The sequence below is a fragment of the Mucor velutinosus genome (genome assembly GCF_035048745.1).
Source record: "Mucor velutinosus strain NIH1002 chromosome Unknown tig00001567, whole genome shotgun sequence".
Taxonomy (NCBI): Eukaryota; Fungi; Mucoromycota; class Mucoromycetes; order Mucorales; family Mucoraceae; genus Mucor; species Mucor velutinosus.
This window is the reverse complement of record NW_027041896.1, coordinates 600,585-613,170: the sequence shown is the minus strand read 5'-3', so window position 1 is coordinate 613,170 and position 12,586 is coordinate 600,585. Positions and strand designations below refer to the sequence as shown.

General features: G+C 40.0%; 5 protein-coding genes across 5 annotated transcripts; 3 read left to right on the top strand and 2 right to left on the bottom strand.

The window, feature by feature from the left end:
* Positions 1 to 1,005: 1,005 nt before the first annotated feature.
* Positions 1,006 to 1,615, bottom strand: RPS25_3 (40S ribosomal protein S25; the record flags this gene model as incomplete). The annotated part of the gene is made up of 2 exons (XM_064831262.1): positions 1,006 to 1,299; positions 1,361 to 1,615. The coding sequence occupies 2 exons, from the start codon at positions 1,613 to 1,615 to the stop codon at positions 1,006 to 1,008; spliced, it is 549 nt and encodes a 182-aa protein (XP_064688130.1).
* Positions 1,616 to 3,691: 2,076 nt separating this feature from the next.
* ATC70_012078 (uncharacterized protein) lies at positions 3,692 to 4,978 on the bottom strand (the record flags this gene model as incomplete). Its single annotated transcript, XM_064831261.1, has 5 exons — positions 3,692 to 4,042; positions 4,102 to 4,228; positions 4,292 to 4,593; positions 4,651 to 4,707; positions 4,766 to 4,978. The coding sequence occupies 5 exons, from the start codon at positions 4,976 to 4,978 to the stop codon at positions 3,692 to 3,694; spliced, it is 1,050 nt and encodes a 349-aa protein (XP_064688129.1).
* A 472-nt stretch (positions 4,979 to 5,450) lies between these two features.
* MOCS1 (Molybdenum cofactor synthesis protein 1) lies at positions 5,451 to 6,754 on the top strand (the record flags this gene model as incomplete). The annotated part of the gene is made up of 8 exons (XM_064831260.1): positions 5,451 to 5,469; positions 5,526 to 5,608; positions 5,670 to 5,726; positions 5,781 to 5,829; positions 5,891 to 6,039; positions 6,117 to 6,220; positions 6,278 to 6,404; positions 6,470 to 6,754. The coding sequence occupies 8 exons, from the start codon at positions 5,451 to 5,453 to the stop codon at positions 6,752 to 6,754; spliced, it is 873 nt and encodes a 290-aa protein (XP_064688128.1).
* A 1,437-nt stretch (positions 6,755 to 8,191) lies between these two features.
* Positions 8,192 to 9,854, top strand: TPO5_4 (polyamine transporter tpo5; the record flags this gene model as incomplete). The annotated part of the gene is made up of 4 exons (XM_064831259.1): positions 8,192 to 8,205; positions 8,269 to 8,302; positions 8,366 to 8,894; positions 8,977 to 9,854. 4 exons carry the CDS (start codon positions 8,192 to 8,194, stop codon positions 9,852 to 9,854), a joined length of 1,455 nt encoding a protein of 484 aa, XP_064688127.1.
* Positions 9,855 to 10,324: 470 nt separating this feature from the next.
* ATC70_012075 (uncharacterized protein) lies at positions 10,325 to 12,464 on the top strand (the record flags this gene model as incomplete). Its single annotated transcript, XM_064831258.1, has 6 exons — positions 10,325 to 10,443; positions 10,515 to 10,561; positions 10,622 to 11,236; positions 11,300 to 11,429; positions 11,491 to 12,079; positions 12,153 to 12,464. 6 exons carry the CDS (start codon positions 10,325 to 10,327, stop codon positions 12,462 to 12,464), a joined length of 1,812 nt encoding a protein of 603 aa, XP_064688126.1.
* Between the last annotated feature and the right edge of the window lie 122 nt (positions 12,465 to 12,586).

Here is a 12,586-nt window from a genome sequence, read left to right as displayed (position 1 = left end):
GCTTTCATATGCAAAATAAGGCTATTTTCGCCAAAAACCTCATTTCAAATTTTATTAAATTGCTCAGTAACTTCAGTCAAAAGACTTAATACAGTTAGCACCATTGGAAGCGCCTTGAAAAGTACTTCAAGAACGTACTAGGAAGCGTAGGGTGATCATCACAGTTTATATAGTCGGATATCATGAAATAGATTAAAGAAGTCGAGAAAAGACGAAATCTGTCCAATCTTGAACAGAAAAAATGAACTGACTTTGAATTGATTTTAGCGGGTAGCCCATACTTTTTTTCGGGGGGGGGGGCAGCTTTGCCTCATTGAGGTGTCTTTTGTGATGACAAAACCTGAAAAAAGCCGCTGTAGATCTGATAGAAGTCCTGTATTTACACATGGTCAACTTTATGTCGCCATCTATTAAGAGCATCAACAGCGGCGAATGATATGGCAATTCTATTATCGGAAAATGGCGATTGTGATGTATAAATGCTGCATAAAATTTGAATTTCTTTCGCATTGTCCCAATAATAAGCTTTATTTGATATCACTTTAAGCGAAAAGGATGCAGAGGGAGATACCTCCTGTCCTCCTCCTGGCTCTGATATAACTTTTCTTTTACTAACTAATATTTGGTTGTTTAAAATCTACTTGATATACCAAAATGTTATAATCTCTGATTTAAAATGTCTTTGGTGAGAGCCCACAGGGCAACGCCAACATCGAGCGTAGCGAGATAGATCGGCTAACAAGCTAAATAATGACATGCCTGACAGTAACGTTGGGGTAGGCAATGGTATAGATGTGATGCCCTGTTTTATGCCAGATACAGATAATGACAAAAAGCGTAAACCGCTTTGAGTAGGTTGTATATAATATGTAATTTCCTCGTTAAAAAAGTTTTAATGCTCAAACTGTTAATGGTATAGCCCAAGGTTTGTAAATGTGATTGTATTGGGGGGTTTCCCCGTTAAAGTGGATTTATTCTTGTTACAAAATAAAAAATTACTGAAATTTAAGCAGGGGCTGTAACATTGGTCCTGAAGAAAATGGCGGGATCTGCTCCACCATAAAGGACATTGCCTCTAGGAAAGTACTCGCAAACATAATATACGCCCTGGATGTTATCGCAGTAAGAAGCGCCACAGCCTATAGTCTTTGTGTTCTTCCAAACAACTTGGGTAAAATGCCCAGTTTTTGTAGAGAATCCAGGATTGGAGTAATTGTAAGCAGATACTTCACTGTACCAAGCGTTGACGGTTTGTGTCCAGTCTTTGGTACGCCAAGCAATATTCTCGCCGTAGCTTGCCTATAAGTTGAAACAATCAATCTATCATATATCATCCCACACATTCATGTATTCAGCTTACTTGGCTATGAGCAATGCTACACTTTGATGCCCAGCCGTAGGCAAAGTCACCCAACTCCTGATTCCATTTAAGGGGAGGTGCATTATGTTTAGCACGGACAACGTTGTGAGCTGTCAAAATGGAGTCAATATCAGCTGAAGTGGGAGGAGCTCTTTTTTGAAGTGCCTGCGAGGTAGCCAAGGGCTTGGAGAGAACTACGCTTGTCATGCTAGCTAAAACGGCGAGTGCAGTTGTGAGTGTTTTGAAGATTTGCATTTGGATTTTTGTTGATTTGATGTAGAACAAAATCGATTTTTACCTACTCTATTTATACAAGTTTTTGTCTCATGTAATTAATGCATTTGGTCATTACAGAATATCAAGTGTTGGCAAACTCATGCTGCTGTCAGCAATTTCCAAGTTCTAGTTTGCTACAATGAGAACGTCGGCTCATCTTGGCATATGACACGATTAATACATACTAATACATACTGGAAGAAAAAGATTTCGATGAAAGTGTGTAGTAGATGTGGAAGTGTGAAATGATTGCTTCGATTCCGATAATACCTAAAAGGGTTCCATGGATTGGGAATACCGTACAATTATTTCAAGCAGATTACGCTGATTGTTTTCGTTAAATCTCGTCATTTACCGTATAACTTTGCGGCTTTGCATATAGAAAACGCGGCAAATTATCGATTTAATAGAACTAAATCAAAATAGAAAGTTCATTAGTCTGAAATCAATGATAATGGATGATATTAAAACTAACCAATAATCTTTCTAAAATCAACAGTGGCAATTCATTCCTGATGGTATGATTCTGGTTATTGGACGGCAATGCAAAGGTCATGAACATGGTGATGCATATCCTCATGTGGTAGTAGGTAGACATCAAAAGCTTGGTATGTCATTCATCCGCGATTGGATGGGCTATCAAGATGTTCACTAGCTTTTCATGCACAAATTATAGTGACAATAGCTATTTCAAATCATAAGGGCCCATTGCAAACGAGTGTTTTAATAAAAGCCTAATGGACAAATTATGATGTAGTCGATTTATGTCTTCAAGACACATCCCTTTTCGAACTGACGTGACTAATTTCACTGTTTCAGCTCTTTGATTTGATTGCATTTTTGCTCAGATCTCATTGTGATGATAATATAGTGTACCTCAATGCGCATACATCACGATGGTACGAAAAAATGCATAATTTTTCTTATTAGTTGCCTATTACTTACCAATGCATGGCTTTGCATAAAATTTGTATCTCATCAATGGCACCAGCCCTTTTAGGTACATATTAATGAATTACGAATAGCTTTCATAAAGAGAACAGTTTTCTCAAGGTAGGGTTCGAAGTATCAGGTACAAGTTTGAAAAAAGTGACAATTCTGCATTTTGCTTTGAAATGAGCATTTAGAGAGGCAAATGGCAGACATAAAACCTATAAATCATGACTTTATAAATCAATTATATCAGGAAGTACCCGTGCTAGGCTACAGTTTATTTTAAATCGCAATCCCTGTCTTATTAGCTTCAAAAACGTCGATTATTACCTTCTTGAGAAGCATTTTGTAAGCCAAAAACTGTTTAGTTTCCGCACAATGTCCTGCTCCAGAGTGGCCAAATCTTAGTTTTTTTTTTTGACTCGATTGATCTATTTTTCAACATTCGACTATAAAAAATTTCATGATCATTCAATGCTTCCTTAAGCTTTTTTGAAGTACTTTTCAAGGCGAATCTGGTAGTGTAAACTATAATATATGCTTTGGACAAGCTTATCGAGCATTTTGCCTAAATATAAAATGAGGTTTTTGGCAGAAATGTCAAGATATTGCATGTGAAGACCTCACAAAAGAAGTTCCAGAGGCTGCTCTGAGTCCATAGGAACATTTTGATTCAATAGATGCTATAGTAAAAGTCTTTATTTTGGAGGTCAAAACCGCGATCGTTTGATTTTCAGTGAAAACCATGAGGGGTACCTCATGCTTTTTGGTCGCTTTTGGTCGATGTTTTTTTGATCCCTAAAAAGTTGAGCAAAGGTGTCAGTAAGTAAGTGTTAGATGAGAGCAATTATTTGGCGCTATTCTGGCAATCTAAAACGGCTTCTGACACGGTACATTGCGGCTCAAATGCATTCAAATTTTGCTGCGTTTTGCAAACACTTGAGGAGTAAAAGGAAGCTGTTGACTCATATATGAGCTATTCCCGTTGATATAGACGTGGAAAACCACGAGCTATCATACAATTTAACACAGTGAGCTTAAACGTGCTTTAGAGCTTCGTAGAAAGGGTTTATTTAAAAGTTATTACGATTATTGTGTGATTAATACTACTGTAAAGTATATTTATTGGTGATTACCTATTGTAAGGTAATTTTGAGCTTGAAGAGGACCAAACGATGTTGTTTGACCATTTGAGTTCATGACGGCAGCATTTTCATGATCACTTGGAGGTAAAAAGACGACTCTTGTTTGTGGAGCCTTGGAAATACTATTTAATGTATCCAGGTATCTGATCTGCATAGCAGAAGGTGTGCTCAGAATATCAGCTGCTTCTCTCATCAATTTGGCAGAGTCCACTTCAGCCTTTGCAGAGATGATCTTGGACTCACCGGTACGCTTAGCTTGTGCAGCGGCACTGAGCGATTCTTGCAACTCTTTGGAGAAATTAAAGTCTTTTATCAAAATAGATTCAATCTGTATGTCAAATGTCAGCTTATTGGCATGAATCATTTGGATATCGTGCATGTTTTTACCTTGACACCCCACTCAGAAGCAACTCTTCCGGTAATTTCCTGAACTTCATGAGCAATAGAGTCTCTGTTCTCCACACATTCTTGTAAAACTTTGCTGCCCAAGATATGACGAAGCGTCGTTTGAGTTCTGTGTATATATGCATGGTAAATGTAAAGCCTTTCGATTAATGCGTTTTGCGTTGAGATTTACCTCTCTACTAATGCCTTTCTCACATCACGTACGCCATACTCTGCTTGATAAGGATCAACAATATGCCAGTAAAGAACACTATCAATCTTGATGGTAATGTTGTCCTTTGTCATGACGAATTGAGAAGGAATGTCGACTACTTGGATTTTGACATCCACTCTTGTAATAGATTCGGTTACTGGATTGATTTTGACAAGACCAGGATCGACACATTTATAAAACTTGCCAAAGCGAGATATAAGACCTACACTGCCTTGCTTCACGGGTTTGTAGGGGTTAGGGCAGCACACACAGCATGGAATCTAATTAAAACGTGTGAGTGTGATAAAGTTGCATAATATATATCAATGCGTATTTACCGATCCGAAACCTCCAATGATAGCACCAAGACCGTTCATCATGTTACCATACCACCCCTACGAATCAATGTTGTTAGAAACTTTGACCAAATACAACCATAGAATGGCTTCTTACATGATCGATTGTGTTGATATTGAGCTTCAAGGCAAATTTAGGCTGTACACCACTAGTAGCGAATTCACCCTTCTTCTGCTGGATGCCATTTGCATTATGAGCAGAAGATGGACCGCTTGTGGAGGGTGATGCGCCTCTACTAGACGCTTGATCTGTTAAGGGGATAACGTCGTCTGCATTGCTTTTATTATTATTATAATTAGAAGTAGCCATTGTAATCAAGATGATTCGAGAGATGAAAACGAGAAAAAAAAAATGAAAAGTTAAATGCTACAAGATATGAATTATATACATGTGTGAAAAATGAACAGAAACGTTGCATTGCAAGACTGCTTAGTATGTCGAAACAATATCTTACTGTAAGGCAATCAGTGTAACAAATGCTAAGCACCAGCTATATTAGTGTATCCCCTGATCACAAAGCTTAGCCTTAGCATACTGCTTAGCACAGATCACACATGAAATTTTGCAGACTCTCTATAACAACTGCATTTTTTGTGTTGCCTTGACGCTTTTTTTTTACTTCACATTCTGTGAGAGATTTTTCAATATTGTCAAGTCCTCTTGCTTGCAACTGCCCTCTTTCTCTTTGTTTCCCTTGAAGTATTTAAATCTTGAATTATTGCTTCTCTCTCTTTCACTTTTTATCTTTTTCTAATTTATAATTCAACAAACCAAATCTAATATGAGTTATTCCAAAGCAGGTAGATTCATCTGGATATTTGGACTGTGTGGAAACCATACTTATTTTCTACATTAGATGATATCACTGTTGGCATTGCAGTGCGTGGTGTCCAGGCCTCTTACGCAAGAGAGTTGGACATCAGTCAAGATATTCCTCATGTAAGCCAGTACAGAGATAACCAACACATTGATGTATTCAACATACTTTTACACTCAACAGGGATTCTATGAGACAATGATGACTTGCATTGGCAATACAATGGGTTTTTTCGGATCAGTAAGATAATCAGCATCACTAATCGACTAAGCATATATTGACAAGCACACTTAGTTTCCTTGCATTGTTTGCTGCCCTAATCCTTATCAAAAAGTCCGTCAAGGTATGTATATCGTATGAGAGCTTACGACTGCTCCATGCAAATATTAAATCAAATCAAATAGGCAACGTTGGATTGGTTACAAAATTTGGCAAATTCTACAAGTGTGTTGATCCAGGTCTTGTCAAGGTGAACCCAGTGACAGAAGATTTGAAAAAGATCGACATTACCATTCAAGTAACGGAGATCCCCAAGCAGGATGTTATCACCAAGGTACCATTGGCATTGCAAGCATGTCTTATGTAATCCACAATGTAATAATGATCGGCGTTGACACATTTTGTTTATAGGACAACGTTAGCGTCAATTTAGAATCAGTCATTTATTGGCATGTAGTCGACCCTTATCAAGCAGTGTACGGTGTCTCGGATGTGAATCATGCATTGATTGAGAGGTAAGTAAAATGTAATTCCATCACCAATCCTTATTAACAAGGATGCCGTTCATTTAGAGCAAGCACTTCGTTGCGAGATGTATGTGGTGGCCACAGTGTCCAAGATCTTATTGAAAACAGAGAGGCCATTTCCGAGGAATTACATGAGATTATCGGTCCTATTGCTAAAAGCTGGGGTCTCAAGGTATGCATCTGGATCTTTAAGGGCAAGAGAGGAATGAGCCTCAACTGATTACATAATACCCATAGATTGAATCTACGCTGGTAAAGGACATTACATTATCACAGCATTTGCAAGAATCACTCTCATCTGCAGCACAAGCCAAGAGATTAGGTGAATCTCGAGTCATTACGTCTAAAGCAGAGGTCGAAGCAGCCAAGCTGATGCGTGATGCAGCTGATATCTTGAACACTCCAGCAGCAATACAGATTCGTTATTTGGAAACACTGCAATCCATGAGCAGAAACGGCTCTGGCCCAAAAACAATATTTGTCCCTCTTCCACCCTCACAAGTTGGCCCTGCAAGCAATTAAACTAGCATGCAACGATGATCATGCTCGCATTTGGCTGTAAATTTTATCCACATTACGTAAAATGAATATAGGCGATTTAACCTCAATAAATAATTCGTTAATAAGAAAGGCTGGCAATTATGCATGAAACATGGATTGGAGATAAAGCCACGGTACATCCATGTAATGAAAGCCCATTTGATATAGGAAATACAATGAATCGTTTTGCATTTACAGGCAAAGAATAGGGAATTTGGGAAACAACAGCAAACGGCAGCAAATGTTGATTCTACCGCTCTTTATAAATGATTGAAATCACCCGTGAAATTCAGTCTGCTTTCTTTCCAAATCCTTTTATTCCAAGGTTGCATGATGACAGAAATCTTGATTACACAAGATGTGGGATTATTGATCCTTGAGTTCCTTCTTTACAGGGCTTTTTTGTTATTTTAGGCTCGATATAAAACGAAACGTGTACGTGCCACAGAGATGCTAGATTAACGGATTTCCAAATCACAGTAGCTTACATAATCTATTTAACCACACTTTTCACTAGGAGATGAGAAGCTCAAGCATTGCAGACGATTGATTGGCAGCAAATAAGTGTCATGTATCACATCAGCTATGGTTTAGGCATAGTACAATGTGGAAATCAGATCAATGCCCAAAGGACCATCCGCGGATGCCCAAAAGTCCAAATGCTTATAGTAAATAATCGATGCAAGATGCGAGGACATGAGGCGCATCCTAGCGTTTTGCGCCTCATTTAATTGCTGCCAAAGGGGTACTCAAAGAAGGAAAAAAGAGTGGAGGCGGAGGGGAAGGGATGACAAAGAGTCTTTTTTGATACACGATTATGAAATTATCATATCCTTACGTAAACTTGAAGAGGGTGAGTTGTTATTTAATCAACAGTAGCCCCAATTTTTTAGAGTTTGAGTCGGACCCGGTTAAATTTGCTTCGGGAATTTGCAGTAAATATTCAGATCTTCCATTTTGAGCTTCGGGATAACAAATGGTAGCTAATTCTAGTATCAATGATACAATGTAGTCGCGTTTGACATTGGAGACGCAATGAGAGAACACCAGAGCTATGAGATATGAAGCCAAGATGCTGTTACTACCAAAGAGGCGCTATAAACTGCTCAAGCACCGTTTCAAAGGGCCTTGTCTTGAAGCCTCATTTGCCTCATGGCGTTTCGCATTTCGGCATAGAAAGATAAGGATATTTTAGATCTTTTTTGATGCTTATAAACACAAACGCTTTCCCGCTCCTATTGCATTTGTGTTTAAGCAGTCCTAATACAGGCACCCGTAGCCGCTTACATCATCTTGAAAGAAGCATTTGGCTATATAATGGTTGCTTCTGGGCGCCATCAGTTTGAGTTTTTCTCTTTTTTTTTCTCTTCTTGTTCTTTACATTTCTCCAAGAAATTAAATTTATACTCTATAATTAAAATGGTTGAAGCTGTGTAAGTAACACGAAGGACAATGGACATCAAGCGAGCAATGCATTAATCACATCCTCATTCTAGTGCTGATATTGGTCTTATTGGTTTGGCCGTCATGGTAACTATCTAGCATCATGCCATCTTTGTAAACTTGACAGCTCACCAAAATTTGCATGAATAGGGTCAAAACCTCATCTTGAACATGAACGATCACGGTTATACTGTCTGTGCCTACAACCGTACTACCTCCAAGGTTGATGATTTCTTGGCCAACGAGGCTAAGGGTACCCAAATTGTTGGCGCTCACTCTGTTGAGGAACTCTGTGCCAAGTTGAAGCGTCCCAGAAAGGTCATGCTCCTTGTCAAGGCCGGTGCTGCCGTTGATGCTTTCATTGAGCAATTGTTGCCTTTCCTCGAAGAAGGTGACATTATCATTGATGGTGGTAACTCTCACTTCCCCGACTCCATTCGTCGCGCTAAGGAATTGGAAGGAAAGGGTATTCTTTTCGTTGGTTCTGGTGTCTCTGGTGGCGAGGAAGGTGCTCGTTATGGTCCTTCTTTGATGCCCGGCGGTAACCCTAAGGCCTGGCCTCACATCAAGAACATCTTCCAAGATATCTCTGCCAAGGCTCCCGATGGTGCTCCCTGTTGTGAGTGGGTCGGTGAATCTGGTGCTGGCCACTATGTCAAGATGGTTCACAACGGTATCGGTAAGTCATTCGTGTTTGCTAAACACGCGTCATATTGACATTTGTAAATTGCGGCCTTCTAACCTCTCAATGATATTAATAGAATACGGAGACATGCAATTGATTTGTGAAGTCTATCAAATCATGAAGGAAGGTCTCGGTATGTCTCACGAAGAGATGGCTCAAACTTTCGAAGAATGGAACAAGGGTGAATTGGATTCTTTCTTGATTGAAATCACTCGTGATATCCTCAAGTTCAAGGACACTGATGGTTCTCCTCTTGTTGAAAAGATCCTCGACACCGCTGGTCAAAAGGGTACTGGTAAGTGGACTGGTATTGACTCTCTTGATCGTGGTATCCCTGTTACCTTGATTGGCGAAGCTGTCTATGCTCGTTGTCTCTCTTCTCTCAAGGGTGAGCGTGTCCGTGCCTCCAAGATCTTGAGCGGTCCCTCTTACAAGTTTGAAGGTGACAAGGCCAAGTTCATTGCTCAACTCGGTCAAGCTCTTTACGCTGCCAAGATTGTCTCCTATGCTCAAGGTTTCATGTTGATGCGTCAAGCTGGTAAGGACTACAACTGGAACTTGAACTTTGCCGGTATTGCCCTCATGTGGCGTGGCGGTTGTATCATCCGTTCCGTTTTCTTGGGTAAGATCAAGGATGCTTACACCAACAACCCTGAACTCGAGAACTTGTTGTTCGATCCCTTCTTCCAAAAGGCTACCTCTGATGCCCAAGGCTCTTGGAGATCTGTCATTGCCCAAGCTGTTCAAATGGGTATCCCTACTCCTGCTCTCTCCACTGCCTTGAACTTCTACGATGGTCTCCGTCACGAAATTCTCCCTGCCAACCTTCTCCAAGCTCAACGTGATTACTTTGGTGCTCACACCTACGAGCTCTTGGATGCTCCTGGCAAGCACGTTCACACCAACTGGACTGGTAAGGGCGGTAACGTCTCTGCCTCTACTTATGATGCTTAAATCGTTTCATTTTATATAATTTTTCATCCCTTTTTTTTTGTATTTCTACATTATCATTCCTCTTTTTTCTTTCTATTTCTTGAGAAGATCATTTTATTTTGCTTGCATCAACAAAATTGTATAATCCCAACAAAAAAGTAAAAAAAAAAAAAAAAAACAAAATGTTTTTTTTTTTTTGTCAATAAACCTCACATTTACAAGCAACTTTGTCTTTATGCGCTTTACAAGAGAGTATCACTACTATGGAGCAATTAAATTTGGTAAATGAGAGCACCGTAACAAAGGCCTTCAACTGGACAATAACGATGCTTATTGACAGTTTTCAGAGCCACATCCTCGGGTTACATTCTATGCGCACATGCGTTTACTTGGAATGTTCAGCGTTGATTGGTGGAGCAATTAAATATAATTAGGGATTTTCTAATCTAGACGTTCAGACACTTTCCTTTCTGTTTATTTTACTTGGAAACATGAAGCTGTTTTCTACTACAAATACATTACTGCTAGGCTGTCTGGTCAGTTTTGTGCATACAAAGTCTGTCGAACTGAATGCTGATAATATAAACACTGCCATCAGTTCAGGTACTTGGTACATGTCGTTTCCATATATGCCACCCAAAACTATCCGAGTCAAGCTAATAACAGTAATCTACTACGTAGGCTTATCGAGCATTTTTCACCTTACTGCATTCACTGCAGAAATTTTGGTAATCACGCCAATGGCTAGGGACTTGCCGAGAGATGCTAATTACTATCATCGCCCATAGCACCTGACTGGAAGAGATTATCAGAGGATTTAGATTACCTTACAGAAGAAAGCAACTTTCATTTTGGAACCATTGATTGCTCCACGCAAGGAGACTTGTGCGAAGCACACGGTATTATGGGTTATCCCACTGTGCAATTATGGGAAAATGGAGACAAAGTGGAGCAATACAAAGGTGCCAACAAATATGACCCTCTAACTGAATATATCAAGCAAAGAATTGCCTCTGCATCCGACGCCAGCTTGGAACAACAGGTGCTTGATGAAGAGGAGGATGAAACTGTGCCTCCCGAGATTGAAGAAGCCGAGGAAGAAGAAGAGCAAGAAGAGGAAGCAGAGGAAGAGGCAGAGGAAGAGCAAGCAGAGGAAGAGGAGACCGGTATGTCTGCAGAGCAAGATGCTGATTCAGGTGTTTTGCCGAACCCTGGAGGCATTTCAGTGAATCTGGACAGTGAGCAAATGAAAGAAATTGCTGCCAGCAACGTGCCTTGGTTTGTCAAGTTTTATGCACCATGGTGTCCTCACTGCAAAAACTTGGCTCCCACATGGACTGAAATGGCATCTCAATTGAGAGGACAAATTAATGTTGGTGAAGTGAACTGCGATGCCTTGCCCAGTACGTTTTACATGCATTTTTCTAGCGTCATAGGTTCCAATACTGATTGACTTGTATGCATAGCTGTCTGCGAGACATATGAAATTAGAGGATTCCCCACTCTTAAAATGTTTGGTCAAGATGGCGAGCCTGTTCAGTACGCCAGTGATCGCTCCTTGGTCAGCCTTATGAAATTTGCAAATACGCATGCAGGGTAAATTGGTCTATTTTACATTTGCTCTTCTATTTGGCGCTAAATTTCTTGTTTTAAATAGACCCTCCGTCAAGGAGCTGGATACAAACGAGCTGGAGCAACACCTCAGCGTCAAGGATGTAGCACTCATCTACTTGCACAGCACCAAAGAAAACGAAATTCCTGAACTCGTCCAAAAGATCGCTGGTCAATTCACTTCGACCATCCCGGTTTACGCAACTCAAGATGAAGGATCCTTCAAGAAATTCAACCTGGCTCCTTCAGATTTACCTGCCATCTTAATCGCCAAGGACAACACATTCCGCATCTTTCCCAGCCACGATTTTGTCAACACCAAGGCCAACCGTGAAGCACTTGCTACTTGGATCGAAAAGGAGCAATTTCCTCTTGTTAGTAAATTGGGCCCTAGCAATCAACAGAGTATTTTGCAGGGCGATGCACCTGTTGTGATCAATATCGTCAATGCCAAAGATACAGTCAGTCAATCCAAGTTTCGCAACATTGCCAATGTGTGGAGCAAATCACTCAAAGCCGATCAGATCAAGGTTATTTTCGCAGAGATGGACCGTGCCATGTGGAAGGATTATGTGCGCGACAAGTTCAACATTCAGCATGACGAAACTGCCAAAATTGTCATTTTTGATGCACCCGTATGTATAGACTGTGTATGCATCCGTATGACAGCACAGCAAACTTACTCTTTTTTTTTTTTTTGGCAACTAGAACTACACCTACTTTACCAAGGATATCAACAATGAGGTGCTTTCCATTGATAAGCCTGAGGGATTGTATGTAGGATTGAAGAATCTCAAGAAATTGCAAGGAGAGTCGACTTTACTTGCGCATCAAAAAGTCGGTGTCTCCATCTCTCGCAGTATTGACTGGATCTTTGCCCACTGGTTCATCAGCTTCTTGGGTTTTGGTCTCGTTGGTAGTTGTGTATATAGATATTTAACCTTCCATAATCCCAAGAGACTCGGCGGAAGTGTGTTGCCTTCGTTTAGACCTGCTGATGCTTATACTCACAAGGATTGAATTAAAATAGTGGAATAATCATATGAGATCGACAACAAGGAAAGTAATCTAGGGGAGTACTACTCTTAAAAGACAATCCTTTTTTTTTTCCAATGTGGTTTATTAGGGGATTAGTGTATAAA